Genomic DNA, 16,992 nt, shown 5'->3' on the forward strand with positions numbered 1-16,992 from the left:
AATGATCATTCTAACAGAGACTGAAGAATGGAAAAATCCCCACAAAACATATTTCCCTCTCCACAGACTGTTTACATGGGACACGTTTCTGGGTACTTAAGACACAGCAGCTTCCACTGGGATTCACTGGTGAGTCAGCATTGCTAACAATGTGTGGACTTTGCAAACTGTGTAGAGATTCATGCACAACGTGTTTTAACATGCAGTGTCTACCTCTCAGCCTTTCATACAGCGATGAAGACAAAATGTTCAGCAATCTGTAAACTACTGAAAAAAGTAGGGGAGGCAAGAGGCAAAAGTACCGATGCTAACATTCTGTAACAAGAATGTTTAGAAGTCCCACTGACCTTTAAAATTTACCATTTAAACTTCAAATAAGGGACACTCAAAACTATCTTTAAAGAACAAACATGTTCAGTAATCAGAAAGAGTTACATTACTTTCAACTACAAAAGCAGAATGCTCAGATTTCCTGAGATCTGCATGCCATTCATTAAAAATTAAAGTATAATTTTAATTACAAAATAAATGGAGATTAAAGTTTGAGGAAAAAAAATAATCTTTTGCCTAGAGAGTTCGGAAGGGTAATACTACTAAATACACAGAACTAATCATGGCAAATGAACACAAGCCTTAATTTTTATCAAACTGCAGTGTTTCTCAGAACCAGGAATGATGTTACATAACTGAAATTTTGTATTTTGAAGTGAGGCTGCACAGAAGAATCAGGAGAAAGCAGAGTTATTCTCAAAATAGTGATAATCGAGGTGACAATAGGGAGGTGCTGCTAGATGCAGTATATAAATTACAATAGATTTGGATCTCAAGCTTTCTGTGGGCTTGCAAGGTCACGTGCAAGGAAATTTAGGCTGAGGAACCCTGCAGGCAATCTCTCAGTAGCAGCAGGCTGTGGGTTCAAATACCCAGCCACAGGGCTAGGGCTGCTCCCTCCTCCTAAGGAAATGCAGAAGTACACTTTCCAGGTATTCCCACCCAAACAAACAATCCCTGCTGGGCTCTGGCTATCAGCCTGGTTGTTCTCAAACTTCTCTGTGGCCATCCTGAATAAAAAAACCCCAAACATATTCTCTATGAATAACAGGAGCATCTTGGCTTTTACTACATCCAGACTAAGCCAATGCAAATATATTTGAAAAAGTTATCTCTCCCCATCTGATTGGGAGTATCTCCCTCATCACAGGTCGGTCTTTTCACAGCATCTGGATGTGGTTAGTTTCCTTATTATTGTTGCCTGATCTTCTTCTATTGATTGGCACCTGGTATATATATATTTATTTATTTATTCATTTTTCCCATCTGTCCCTTAAACTCAGTGCCTAGTAGGTAGGTAGGTAGGACATTCACCCATGAAATAACAGATCTTCTCCTTCCTGATGGGTAAAATCCCATATGTGTTACTACCCAGAAGAGTGCCCTAGGCACTGTCCAAAAGTTTGTGATAATGTGATATAGTGAATCAGGAAGCTGATGGATCAGGTAAAGCATGTATGAACTAAGATTTCACATCTTTTCAGAGTACTGCCACTCTACAGAACTACAGAATCACTACTTCATAACATTTATGTAATCCACAGGAAATCAAGAAAAGATAACTAGAATGACTTAAAGCATTGGGAAATGTCCTAAAATGTGGGAAATTTGTGAATTAAAACCTTTAGGGTAGATGCTGGAGTCTAAGATGCTGGACAACTGAATTTAAAAACAACAACTAAATCAGTAAGGTATCAGACAGAAGCACCACCATCAGTTCCATAGCCTAAATTAACACTACTCAGTTTTCACTTTGACTGAAAATACTAAAACTCAAAACTCCATTCCTGCCAAACTAATGACATGCTGGAACCAGATCTAGTCCCTGGGCATTTTTTAAACTGTACTAAAACATTGTGAAAATTCATGGTAATGGACAAATTTTAGTTACATATCCAAAAGAACCACCATTTTATAACCAAATTCACTGCAGTCAATGGATGCAACTTTTATTTTGACACTGACTATTTTAAAAGACCTGCAATAGCAAGGAGACAAAAGCTATGCTAAGGTAAGTACTGGAAAAGTAAAAATATTGTCTTATACGTACTGTTGATGTGAAGAGCAAACTCTAGTAAGCTTTTCCAGCTCTTCACCGCTCAGGTCTTTAGCTGAATTCCTCAGTGTTGTAACTGGACTAGGAACTGCTGTTTTCCATTTTCTTTCTAAATTAAACCAAAATGAATTTAAACCAAAGTACTTTTAGAAAAGTATTATTTCCTTAACATATACATGAAACTAATGGAGAAATACTGACAATTCTTCTGTGTGCTCTAAGGTCTCATTTCAGACTGCGGAAAAAAGCACTATATTTTTTCACAAGACACTTCATTTTCATTGCATCAGATTCACCAATGCTAAACCAAAAATAAGCTCCAAACAACTGGATTAAAGTCATAATTAATAAAGAATGACAAACTATTTGCACCTTTTTCATGAAATGTGTGAGAAGAAATCTAAAGCGGGAATACTTTTCTTGTAACAAGCTCTGAGAAATTCCGATATAAATGCTGCTTTTGCTATGTAACATTTCTAAGCTGGCAAAAAGTATACTCCATTATTTAGAAATACGAACCAAATCAGCTTTTTCTTCTGCCGTATCAGTTTAGCTTGTACTCACCCCACTGCTCCTGTATAGAAGAAAGATTAGCAAGCAGCTGTTCATGGTACAGTCGTTCAAGCTGAATAAACTTCATTGCTTTCTCATCTGAATGGAAGGTTAAAGAAAAATGCACACATATATGCACATGAGTTACTTATATTCAGCAGCATATTTGAAAGGGCAATCATTATGTACCTGAAATTTTAGATAACTGGATCAGAATGAAACATGGCTAGTATCCAGATTTCTGTTCAAGGAAGAACGTAATAGAGGCATGAAAACAACAAGTAAAAAGTAAAGTTGAGAAAAGCTCCAAAAATGAAAATCCTGTTCTCTTCAGCAGTTACCTCTTCCCACCTGCCTTAAGCCCAACAAAAGTTTTTCTAGAAAAGAAACAAGCAAAATGTTCTTACGCCAACAACTCTTACCAGAAATTGAAAAGCAAAACAAATACCAGCACTTACCTCTCAAGAAAGACAGTTATAAGCCAATAACCACAACTACCTGAAAATACGGTTCGTTTCTACTGACCAGCTGGAGGCAATGTTTAAAAAAATTCCCCCAACTCAAACTTTCAAGAAATACCCACTCTCCCCCTTTTCAGCCATTGTATAGAACACTGTTGGACACTTGAGTTCATCTGGTTTTCTTTCTGAAGATTCTGCTTACTCCTATATGAAGAACTCTATCCCCTCCTTTAGGGTTATCAATATATTCACAAACGTATACTGGTAGTTACATATTTTCAAAATATTCAGGATAATTCCAGTTCCATCAAACTGGAATTGCTGGTTTTTCTGTTTAAAGCCGTGTTTTGCCAGCTATTTGGGATTTAATTCTACAGTAGAATGAGAACAGAAGTACAGTGAATGATGTTCTCGGTAATACAGAAAAAAACAATTTCCATTATTCATGTTTATTAAAACACTGGAGTAGTTATTATAAAAACACAGCCAGTACTTGTTATTCTTGTTAGCCTCATACATACCATGGCTTATGAACAACAATATTAATGCAAAGAGTATTCTCTGCCTTCAAGAAATCTGGTATTAAAACAGAATTACAGATCAGAGAGATAGCCTTAAAGGATCAGAGCAATAAACCCTGAATTAGTTAAGTTCTGCACTAGATAAATGAAAATGTCTGTCATGGATAATTAATACAGTGCAACATGACCAAGTAAGTTCTTTGTTAACCTCAGGAAACTGATGGTTGCAAGTACAGAGGAGAGATCCTTCATAAATATGTATTATATAGTGGTGTTGAATTCCACACAGCAGGTGTACATTGCATTAAAAATATTCCCTTTGATCAGCTTTAAATAGTGCCCTTTGATTAAAGCAACTTCTATGAAAGAGAAACTGTCTTTCTATCATACTGCTGAATGCATTTTAAATTTACTGTATTTCCGCATGCAGAGCCATAATTTACTACAGATTTTTCCATGCTTTTAATTAGTGCTGTGTATTTTGCATTCTCTGTTGGATGCTTTTGAAATAAGATGACCATGACAGAAGTACAGTCTTCCAAGACAGTGAAGGGTATTTTATTTTACATATGCTTTTATACTACCACCAGAGTTACTTCTCTGGTTTTGCACTACAGGCTAACAGAATTTGTCTAGGTTTTGAGGATACCTTTCCAGGTTTCATATACTTTGTTATTTAACCTTTACAATTGCCTATTTGCTGTATTTTGCTTGTAACAAACTACATAATAATCTGTATGCACAAATTCTGTAATTTATGACTAATCTCAGTAAATCACATATACCTTAAGGGCTTGCCACTCTCACCTCTTCTTTTCATAGTCCAGTCACCTCCCTTCAAAGCAAACAGAAGTAAACCCACTCCACCTTTTCTAAAAATCTCATTTCACTTTATGGTTTAATTAATCTCTCCTGCAACTACTGAAAAAAAATCCAGCGTTTAGCAGCAGTTCAGCTGTTATAACTTCTTGACCAAACTTAATTTTACTATCTGGGAACAAATCAAAATAAACTGGACCATTGAACTGGCTGTTCCCAGAAGCTATTACCCATATTTTCCTACAACAGTTTCTCAAAATACCTTGATATGATTTTGACTCATTATCTACCAAATAACATGTTGCTATTTTTTCAGGTCGCTGATCTCCCTTAGCTCAGTGTGTTTGTTACTTTTACTCTAATCTAGACACTTGTAGTACATACTCTAGTAAATGGTTGTGATAATTTTGTTCTTACTATAACTATGCCCTATTTGAAATAACAGAATATATACCCTATCTAGATTGGACATATTCCCAGTTACTAATGCTTAGAACAGAACTACTCCTATAAAAACAGAAGTTCTTTGAAAATATTCTCTTACTTCCTTGTTTATGCACAACTACTAATGATTGTATTGGTACAGCTTTTGGAAGTGGATTTATTACTTAATTCATATTCCAGCTGCCTGATTAAGAGGGACTTGCTAACATACTGTATATTCACTCATGGGTAAATTATGCCTGTTCACTTCTTATTAACCCTGACCCACAACCTGTGAGTCAGTACAAAGCATTTCTCTTTTATGTTTTATCATGCCAGATTATTTTAATATTGGGTCACAATTTCAACAAATAAAAGGATACATTCCTCCTCTTGAAAATAGGTCTCAGCTATCTGCAAAAGTAAAAAAAAAAATCAGAATTATCATTTTCGTGAGGGTGATAATGATGTAATATGAAGTTTTTATCATAGTTTTAAACATCTGTTTTGCACGTTCATATTTAGTTTGGATAAAATACTAACGTTCAGAGTAAATACACGTATTCTTATTCTAGGAAAGATGTTTAGAAAAATATCAAACAACAAAGAAATACTAAGTGTTATCACACAAGTGGATTTGCTCAAATGTTAGTTGGGTCTTATGCTGTTACAACAACAAAAAACTATTTCAGAAACTTTTTAAATTATCGTATTAGAAAGTTTTAAAATTACCTAGAAGTACTGTGTTTACTGATACGAGTTGAAGAATTTGAATTCTGTTACTGACCATTGTTTCCGTATGTTTGACCAAACTGAGATCAATACCAAGTTCTCCTGAACATTGTGATAAAATAGAGAAATTGAGGTTTCCTGACTGATGAGAAAAAAACAATCTTTGGATAAAAGACTCTAAAAATACTGCCTATCACTGCATCAGAGATATACCAGTGACCTTCCTGCTCATATCTTATTTACTATAAATGATTACAACAGATATTTCAAGTACATTAAGTTTGAAAAATTTACAGTATGAATATTTGAAATTCATGAGATAAACACAAACAGACTCAAGTTCTTTATTTCTCTCTGTATTACTCCTAGACCACCCACAGAAGGCAGACAATAGCACTGCAGCAGCCTTCTGCCAATTCCTTTTCTGAAGCTACTCTGCTGTTAAAAAGATTTAAGGATCCTCTACCTCGTGTCAGTTCACTAAGCCTAACATCTTGATATCTGAAGCTCTTCAACAATAGAGTAAGTCATCCAGTTAAGCCAGACGGCAGTTCTTTGATTTGCACTGTAATTGTTATGACATGGAACAAAACTGTGGCTCTTCCTCCTTTAGACTGACATTTCTATAACAGAACAATTAAAATTGGATTTGTAACGAGGCAGCTCTGCCAAGGAGGACCACTGGATAAAAAAACAGCTCTTCAAGACTTGTTCTCTTAGATGGATCTTAATACAGATATGTCAAAACAAAGAAATACCAGAGAACTGACACAAGAAATAAGCAAACTTTTGCCACTGCATTTAAAGCTCAAAGTGCTAAGGAGGTTTAATATAGAGAAAAAAAATCATTCCAAAGTAATTACAAAGGAGAGGGAAAATCAAACCTAAGACAGGCTACATAAAAACGCTTGAACACCTAAGTGAATATCTGGTAACTTCTAGCTTCACAAAATGTGTAAGCTCACATTAAATGGTGCTGTAGCAGCTGCTATGTTAGCCAATAGCTAGGAATTGAACAAGGGATCTCTGCCTAAGCATTCAAGATGTCTAGCTGCAACATCTTAAAAACAACTTCACACTGGCTGGGTAATTTTATTATACCTAACTTTAACAGATCACTGCGAAAAGGAACAGTAAATATATGATGACCAAGGGTTTATACAATGAAAGACTGTGTATAAACCAAGAACACAGTCAAGGAAATGTAAGAGAAAATTATGTTCCAGTATACTAAGTTATTGCTATATCAGAGCTACATATTTTAACTGCAGACTACAGAAATAGCTTTCCTATCCTCTTCCTAGCAATGCCTTGGCTTTCAACCAGCTATGTCAAAGCCAAAATTAAAAGCATGGAAGTGGTAGAACTTCCAGAAGAAGTATCAAGATGACAGTTAGAAGTACTTTTTCTCTTCATCAAGTAAAGGTCAGGGTTCGGTGGGGCGGAAGGCAGGTGTTTGTTTGGTTCACCTCTCCGCCCCAACTCACATAAAGGATTATTTCTTGGACTAAAAGGCTAAAGACACCATGGTACTACAGTCCATAAAACCAACTCAGAGAAAGTAAGTATCCAAAGACAGTCAGAAAATGAGTGTCTTTCTAATCAGAAATAGCATTTCACTTTGACTCCGAGTTGGTGGTGGTGAGTATAACAGAAACGATAGAGCCGACACCTGCAAAGGAGAAGGTGTTAACACTGTGGTAACCTAAATGTTTTCTTCCAATTCCTTCCTGTATACAAATAATCTTTGAGATTTGCAACAACGGCTTATTTGTGCTTGCTAAAAAACTGGGGAAGCTTTCCTAGAAAACTGAAGAATACGGATGGATTTGTTTGTAAATACAATAAAATATATAAACTTCAGAAGTAAAATTATTTTGCTTCACAGAACTCTACAGCACTGGTGACCTTTACAAGCATTAACAAATCAGTTCTGAGGGACAGCAAATGCTGGCAGTCTTCCTATTTGCCATGCATGGTGTGGCAAGGGCCATGCTTGCAAAATGTGCCCAATAATTGTAGGTACCCTGATAAATGAACATTCAGGTTAAGACATCTCATAGCTGATATGCCAATGACTTCCATGACAGCACACAAACATTCAGTCTCAAAATCTTTGGGGCATATCAATTTAGGGCCTCACAGCTTGAAGGGCTTGACAAGTGGGCACTTTCGTTGAAGTCTAAGCGTGATTGCTCAAAAAAGACAGCAACTTGATAGAGGAGTCTAGATTACAAATTGTGAATTCCTGGCTCTCAGCCTTATCACTAACCACTAGAGCATTCTGAGTTCAGTACCTCCAAAACAGAACTGGTAAGCGACTTCTAGGGTTCTTTATTAACAACTTTTGTATTTCACTGTCTTTTATTGTCTTAAAAAATTTCTGCGCCTTTTCTCTGCTACCCACAGTAGCCTCCTAAGTATTTCAGGATCTGCTAAAGCTCTGTATCTGTGTTTTAAATATAAGTACTTCTAAGATTCTGTAACAAATGCTAAACAAATCACATGAATCCCATCCAAGGCAGGAAATAGTATCTTATTTCAATTAAAAGTTAACCCTTAGAACAGCCTCTAATATCCCACAGCCTTTAAATATTCCATACAGGCTTTCCACTAACAACATGAATTGTTAACACTCCAGAACATTTGAAAAGCTCTTTAAAATGAAGTAGAAGAGTAGAAGAGTATTTGCTAGACTTGGCAAAAAACAAAGTTAATGCCAAGCTGTATTAACGATCTGAAAAAAAGACTGAAGATGTCAGGTTAATTTGCTGGAAAGGGAAAAAAACATTTTTAATAGACTCACTTTACATGAAAACATGAATCCCATCTTTAAATCCTTTCTCTCAGATTAAAAAGTGTGTTATGATCTTTCTAAATTCTGTTTCTTTCAAACACTCCATTCAAATGCTTGCTATCTCTTAGGAAAAAAGAGATGGTGATTCATCACATGTTTGAATCTGGAAATGTAGATTCTATTCTCAGTTCTGTCACAGTTCCTGTACGACTTTCAAGAGGTTATTACCCTTAGGGTTTGGCTTCCTCACACAAAAAGCTGGACAGATTTCACCTCCATCATGTTTGATGGCACTCCTTAATGTCTGTAAAGCGTTTTGAAGTTTTTGCTTTAACTGTGTTTTTTTCAAAACTGACCTTTGTACTAACTAATGAACAACCACCAAATTTGGTGTGACTACAGGTATAAATGGTTAACCTTAATGCTAAGTTGCAAATAAATGAAGGAATGGTATCAAACATCTTCACTAAAACACAGATTAAAAAAATAATTTAAAATTCTAGGTCAGATGTAAATTATCTGTAATTTGCAATACTTAGAAACTTCTTTTGCAAATATAACCACTTATTTATATCAAAGATAATAAGAATGTAGGAGTGTCATCGCAGTTTAGGGGTTTAAAATATCAAAATCATCTAATTTTCTACAATAAAGATAATACAACTAAGTCACCTCAGACATTGTATAGTATCTATTTATATAGCCCACATTAGACACTACAGCCAAACAAAATGTCTTCTAGTCCACTGTTAGTGTGACACAACTAAACACAAATTAATATCGCATCAAGTCCTATCAACATACTCATCTTGCACTATAATCTCCAGAAAGAAAACCATATTGACCAGTTAGTAAAAGAGACTGCTTTCCAAATCACACAGTATTTCCTTTGGTCTTGCTAAAGGAAAGTGAGTTGCAACTATGTTATAAAAAAAAGAAGTATACACTAAGAAACCTTGACTCTTAGCATTCATGAATGAAATTCATGCTAGAAAAGTCTGTAACAGCAACAATTTGAGATTTAGAATGTTAGATATTATCTGTCCAGTGTCTTACAAACCGTATTTAAGTTATAATGAAGAGTAATTTTCCTAATCTTTCAGCCAAGCTAGTATTTCATCCTTATGGAATTGGAAAACCCATCTTTTAAGAGTTTCCTTTAATTGAAGAATATACTTTCAAGGCAATTTATAATTTACCATATATTAGAAGACCTTAGAGGAGATACTTTCTGCGATCACCTGTTATACAATCAAAACACCCTGTCCAGATAGGAATACTGGCATATACTGAAATAAAGCATTTCTTCCTAGTGAATAAAGGTCTCAAATAAAAACAGTGTGCAACACCTCAGAATCATAGGAAGTACCTGATGGAGACACAGGGGCAGTATCTTTGAATCCATCTGCTCAACCTCTTCACGGAGCAAAGAGAAAAGAGACTGCAACGTGTGTTTTTGTTCTTTCTGGTGAAAGTTTTCATTTGCTTCAACAGCACCTTCAGCATGCACAGGATCTGTATCTGTAATAAGAGTATTTTCCTCCTTGATTGCTGTGGTTCCCACTGTAGGAACTCCTTGAAAAAGAACAAGTACTTAAGTTAGGATTCAGGATAGCAGGAAGCAGATGATGACAGAGAAGGATTCTACTGGGGAGCACAAATGTCCAAGAGGACTGTCCCAGGCAAGGTGAAAACGGAGATCCCATAGCTAGTTGGAGTTTATTTGAGAATCCAGGGAACTGAGCCAGTAGTGGTGATCTACACTGGTAACAGTGACACAAGGATGTGTAAACTGAATATAGCATCCAGAACTTCTTGCTAGGCAGAAAACTAGGCTCTCCATGGTACATTCCCTGGCAGTCCAACATTACCTGTCTCCAATTTTAAGGAAGTCAAAACAAAAGTCAGACATGCAGGGGGAGGGCTGGCAAGGTATTTGAAGGATAACATAAAGTGTAACAGTATTAAAATGCTACAGGAAAAAATTCCTGGGGGCAAATCCCACATTTTTTTGTTAGAAATGCAGTATTTGTAGTATACTGCTGATCATCAATATGATAGCACAAAATATTAAATGAGATAAAGAAGTGTAGAGCAGGCAGTAGTAGCAGGAAACATCAAGTACCCATATACAGACTGGACCAGTTTCTCACAGAGAATAAAAGCAACAAATGATGCCTTCCTACCACACAGTCTTAGGAGTACCCAGAAAACTACAGCTTATTCCTCCAATTAATGATTTTTTTTTCAATAAAACAGTATTGAGTTTGATACATTTACGTAGGACTGAACTTCTTAAGAAGTTCTCATATTAAAAAAAAAAAAAAAAATTTAGAGAAATTTGGCCACCAAAATGTGCACCATAAACTTGTTTATAAACTTAAGTTATGATGAGGATGAGTATGTTATTCACCCCCAGCTGCACCCGTTTGCTGAAAATCATGTTATCCTTTAAAAACAGGACAGGTGGGGGCACTTTCAAGAACAGTCATGCTTCAACTGTTTCTGCAGCTTGGGCACTCAGCATATTTCAGACCCCCTTGTGTTCACTGCAACTGAAACCCTATATGAAGATTTAGGGCTTAAGAAAGGTATTAGCTGGTCCACTGAAGGCTCCACCATTCTATTTTTGGTCATTTTAAACTCTTTATTAAGTAAACTATCCAGGTCAGGAGTACTAATAATCTCCATGGGTGGCTATTTCCACAGGGCTTACTGCCAAACAAAATATGGCTGTAACTTAACATTGATTTTTCAATGTTAATGAATGTTTCTGCTTTTCCACTATTTACTTGGGCTTTCTGTGGGCCAAAAGCAACAACAGACATAACTGGATGCAAAATACAAACCAGGAAGTACTTTTAGAGATGAAATTAAGGTTGTTTTTAAAAATACAGCCTTCTGTTCAGCACAAACTAGAAAAGAGAGACCACATGTTCTGCAAACCTCTTCGGTGGGTGGGTGGGGAACGACATAGACACAAACAAACAAAAGCCCTTCAAACTGCACTTTATTAAGCAGTTAATAATCACCCATCCTAACAAAACACAAACCTTGGCTGAAACATGCTCAATAGCAATTACCATGCAAAATCTTCATTGTAATGTTGTTGTGGCTCTTTTGCTAACACATAGTTTATAAACTGCACATTATTCCTACATATTGTTGAGCTATCCCTCACTTGGAATCAAATTCTGCCCTCAAACTCCTCCTGTGACTCTGAAGCAAGGCCTTTATAACCATTTGGGTTAATTTTACCTTGTATTTTGAACACAAAACAGCATTTGTGCCTTAGCACTAACCAAAAACTTTCCTTGAGAAAGTAACACTTGGTAATGCTATTTCATCATAAAAGTGTTATGGGTTAAGATCCCTATTTATCTTCCTCCATGTTCTTGAAAGTAGCACACAACATGACTTTTTCCTGGAATCATTCAATCTTAGTACAGATGATATATTTTTCAGGAGAGACATATATTTCTGATATTTTTAAGAGGCCAGGATTGACCTTTTTCACTTCGCAAACCATTGATATTTACTCTACACTTGATATTTGGTTCCATACTAGAATGGAACCAAAACCTTTCTGAAAATAAACGTGAAAAAAAGCACAGAAGAATATCAGCTCTCCAAAGAGTGCTCCGTAGAATGTGGCAGGGAGCTAGGTTCAAGTTTCTGCCAGACTCACAGAGGTTTCAGCTGACATCTTCTATGCCCAATTGGGTGAGCCAATGTTTTTCACAAGACATGAAGAGACGCAAACTTCCTCAAAATTTACCTAAGAGTTCACAGAAGGGGCCCCATGTTTGCAAAAAAACCCAATTTTGACAGACCTTGTGAATAAAAATGACATTTTTTTCAATACTTATTTTTTGTTCTGTCAGTACTGCAAGCACATGAAATTAAGATGCTTTTGCCACCTGCCTAAGAAGTCAGAGGTGCACATATGAGGCATTTGCTATCAAAATAAAATGATGGATATTGTCCTCTGGTTTTTAATTGAATTTCAATTTGCCCAAGTCACCAGTAATGTTAGTTTCTAGCACCAAAAACATATGGCAATCTCTCTTTTTAAACATTCTTTGGTACTCAATACCAGAAAGCTGGCTCAGTGTGATTCATTCAAGAACTGATAAAAAAAAAAAGAAAAAAAAAGACCAGAGAAGATATTTCAGACAGGAGTGTTGGTGGAAAAGATGCTCCAACTGAGCAAGCTCCAAGTCTTGTTTAGTGCAGCACAGGACCCTAAATTAAATAATACTGCTTGATTTTTAATAGAATTGGACTAATTTATATTCATATATTTCATTTGTTGCAACACCAAATTCATCCCAACCATTTCACTTTCTTCCCCCACCTTCAAGCTGCTTCAAGAAATAAGTTGAACAATTTAGAGGAAAAGCCTATGTTGCCAAATTTAACTTGGGAAAAATCTATTAAATGTAAGTTACAGTGCTGTGCTACCTTAAGCAATTACACACTGTGATTTTACAATATTAAGTTACTAGTTATGCCAGGACTGATTGTTTGGTAAAAGCTGAAATTATTTTCAGTGAACAGGGATAATTTGAAGTCCACATTTACAAAAATGCATTGAAGCAGCTGCCACTTTATGAATCACTACATGAATCTATAGCATGAAAGTTAATACGACTCATTACAAGGAATCCAAGTATGAATAATCACCAAAGCTTAAATCTGTCAATTTAAATTTACACCACTTCTTTGATCACCAGTGTCCTCCTTAAACAGATATAATCAAGAGTCTTTTCAAAACTATTATTAGCATTCAAAAAGAATGTGAGAGAGATTTGGGATCTGGGATCTACAGACCTGTCATTTCACTCTACTGCAGCACCAAGACAGCTAAAAGGAGATGCTTCATCAAACAATGCTTAGGTGAAACCTTGGTGCTGCTTACTCCAGGATAAGGAAATGGGCTCAAAAACCCAACTGCCAGTCAGGTGACAAATTTACTGTAAGCTCTTACAGTCTATCTATTTCCATCTGGGGAAATCCTGAATGGATCATTGTTGATGGCAAGGAGAAGACATGAAAAAAATCACTACCTCTGTGCCTTGTCCTTATAATCTTACCTACCCATCCTTTATTGGCCAGTGTCTGAGGAAGGATATTGAACTAGGTGAATCTTCAACCAGACACAATGATTCTTAATCTTGCATTCTGGTTTACTGATTGTAGGAGCTAGAATAATTATCGCTCCAGCATATTCTAAGCATCTACAAAAACATAATAATCAGACTTACAACTGTTTATGCTTTAGAAGCAAATACTTAAAGAATGTCAAACCCATTGGAAGTGTGAGTACTTGTTCTTTATTAAATAAAAAGCATGTCCACAGCAGAAGACTGACTCCTCCAATGATCACCAGTCTTCTACTGAGTGAAGTCCCAAATAAAAAACATGTAGAATGTAGTCTTACATATTCCAGTTTTATTGCTTTAGTCACTAGCAGAAGAAGGAATAAGAACAACATGCCTCCTAAGTAAAATGTCATCTTTTCCAGAATGGCAACACTTAACAGCAACCCTAACACGTTTGCTTATAGGAAAACAGAAGATTCATAAAACCTTTCTTTAGCTATAAGTCAAAGTAACTCAACCACGATTTTTCAATACGTAAAAATAAAAAAAAATCACCATTACATGCCACACAAGTATTTAGGCTGTGATTCCAGATTGCTTGTGTGGCACTCACCCACTCAGGGGTCTTCCACTCTGGTTTGATTATTCTCTCCTTTATCTCTGAGTTGGTATAAAGACTAGAAAGAGGGCTACTCAGGAATTGCTTAAAATAAATGGTGTTAAAAAATAAATGGAAGATTCTCACTGAAATAGATTTGTAACATCAAAAAATTGTGACACAGTCACTGCATTGCATGAAAACAGGAGAACCATCATGTGAGAACATCTAAAAAGCTAAATTAGCCTGTAATCAATGGGAAATAAAATGTAATTTTGTATTTTGATCGTCATCCTATAATAGTCAAGGGTCTTCATCAGCAAAGTAGTAAGAGTTTGTTCATAGGAGTTAAAACTCTTAACAGGCAGGATGTTCTCTGTGATGGCATTTCACATTTCCAGATTTTCCCATAAATTTTTCTATTATTTCATGTTCCTGCCTTTTGGCTTAAAGCTGACATCTACTGTGCACAGCTCAATCTGTGGTATTTCTGTATCAGTTGATTGCATTTCTCAACACCACTACTAACAGAAAGAGAATGCAAAGAGAAGTTTGTATTAGTTTTCAGTGTTTGGGCAAATTTCTCCTTTTCCTCTGTTTCCTTCTGTTCTTCTTATCATGCTTCAGGTATCTCTGTCCACACATGTGTATCACATTTCCTCAACTTGTTTTATGTTATTCCTGTCATACGGATGACTGGTTCTGAATTACTTCTGCCAATCTCTTATTTTAAATAAGTATTTTCTTCTCTTTCTAAACATTAAATCTACAGTTTAAACACATACTGAATGACTTTCTGCATCATTTAATAAGAACTCATTCTCCCTATAATGACAGATATCAGGATTATCTTTACTAGAAGATACAATTCTTCTAGATTTTGTCTAGATGTGCAAGATATGAAACACAAGGGTTCCTTCTTTTCTCTTCTTTACTTATTTTACAATTCTGTAAGGTCATCATCAGTTTTCAAATCAGGTCACAAAAGACTTGCCATTTATCAAGAAAACTGTACTTTAAAATTATCTATTTTAAGTAGCCAAATTCCCCATCTTCTCAATCTTTAGGTGGAGGGGAAAAAAGAAAAAGATGGGGGAAAAAACCCCCAGGCATGATTCAGTTGTTCCAAGTAACTTTCAAAAGATACCGATGCAGTGAAAGACACACTGATTTTAATGAATATATTTGCAGCACTACAGACATAAGCTTTATGATGAAAAGCCAATATAATAATAGAGTTGATGCAGACAAATCCTACTTATTCAAAAAGGGAAGGAGCATCTCAAGAGCACATAATAAACATTCACATTTTCCTTATCCAGTTCATATCTAAGAGATCTAAAGGAGAAATAACCAAAAATTGGTAGAAACACATTTCTGAACAGCTCATTTACCCAAAATGCACTTCCTGGGAGTATCTGTTAAGTTTTGAAAAATCAATGTAAATTTTGACCACAACAGGCCAAGATCAAACTATCTGGTAGTTTGAAATCTTGGTGACCGAGGTTTCAAATCTTGACACTGGATTTTTATGTTCAAATTAACAGAACCATATTGCCTGAAATTCTGGCTATCCTGATTTGGAAGTCAGCCCAATTTCCATACTGAAACTCCACAGCTCCCTGCACTCGTGCTTCCTTGATATGTTCCATTTGCTACATAACCAGTGTTTTAATACAGAAGGATCTAGAGTTGTATCTGATTTAGAACTATTAGCAATTCTGAGAAAAAAAAAAAACCAACCAAACCAAACCAAACAACAACCACACACCCCCAAACCCCAAAACATTTAGTGACATTTTAAAAATAATTAGTATGACAACTAAAATACATCTTGTTTATTAGTTCACAGAATTAGAACTGCCGTATTGTTATTTTAAGCAAACAGAACAATAACACATTTTTATCAAGTACCTTTAGATTTTTTACTGGAGCTTCTTTTGCTTCTTGGACTTCTTTTTCCACCTGGCTGTTTTTCTGCAATTGGCTTTTCCTCCAGCTGGGGGTCCATATGGACATTCACAGACCTCCTCTCAGTCTCCTCCTTACAGCCTGGGGTACAGTCTTGAGTGTTTATATTCTCATTATTATTGATGCTGTCCTGCTCACCTTTCTCCTGTTGTCCCATAGCAATGCTACTACTGGTCAGAACCTCATTGCCATCATTGTCAAGTTGATTTTCATTTTCATCAGCTGAAGAAACCAAATGGGATGCCAAACTTTCCACCCTAAAGTCAGCAGGAAGACTGTCCTTTGAGTCTATTTGTAGATTATTTGGTGGAAATTCTCTTTCATCCATTAGAGCGTTACTTGTTGAACCACTTAATCTCTCTTCAGATATTTTTAGACCTTAAATATAAAACCAGAAGAAGCACTTATAATATATGTATTATAATGGATACATAACCTTTTACTTAATGCCAGCCAATAAAGAATCAAATCAGCCAAGTGATACAGTTTAAAAGTATGGGGAAATTCTTTCAATCAGTAATCCTTTATCCCATTGTAAGTCTTAAAGCAAAAATACAAAAAATTATCTATAAACTGGCATTTTTATCCAATTATAATAGGTTCCAGCTACCTGACCAATAGCACAGCTGATATTTACAGCAGAGCTTATAGAGCTACAGCTGAAGTAATGAGAAAAACAAAAAGATAAACAGAAACCACCCCCGCCACCCCCCTTAACCCATGGCTAAAACAAAAGCATTCTTGACACATAAGATCATAGCTAGACTAAAATAAAAATAAACCACAGAGGAATAAAAGCAGAACAACTTTTAATTCTGCCAGTGATGGTATCACATCAAATATGCAGATAAATTAACTCTGTTCCAAGAATCAGATGAAAGTAGAACCTGTTTATTGACTCAGATT

The 16,992-nt window shown here is 35.8% G+C and overlaps 1 protein-coding gene across 1 annotated transcript in view; it reads right to left on the reverse strand.

Annotated features, from left to right (window-relative positions):
- Positions 1-16,463, reverse strand: part of CNST (consortin, connexin sorting protein) — a 36,203-nt gene extending 19,740 nt beyond the window's left edge. The window contains exons 1-5 of the mRNA XM_061471117.1: positions 16,030-16,463; positions 9,782-9,987; positions 5,267-5,297; positions 2,672-2,758; positions 2,102-2,216 (exon numbers count right to left, since the gene is read on the reverse strand). Of these exons, the coding sequence (XP_061327101.1) occupies positions 2,102-2,216; positions 2,672-2,758; positions 5,267-5,297; positions 9,782-9,987; positions 16,030-16,414 (824 nt within the window). The 5' untranslated portion in view covers positions 16,415-16,463. The remainder of the gene's footprint in view (positions 1-2,101; positions 2,217-2,671; positions 2,759-5,266; positions 5,298-9,781; positions 9,988-16,029) is intronic.
- Positions 16,464-16,992: the final 529 nt, after the last annotated feature.

Source organism: Pezoporus flaviventris, unplaced genomic scaffold (assembly GCF_033815535.1).
Source record: "Pezoporus flaviventris isolate CSIRO_AGI_PZ_B2104156 unplaced genomic scaffold, CSIRO_AGI_Pfla_v1 ptg000066l, whole genome shotgun sequence".
Taxonomy (NCBI): domain Eukaryota; kingdom Metazoa; phylum Chordata; class Aves; order Psittaciformes; family Psittacidae; genus Pezoporus; species Pezoporus flaviventris.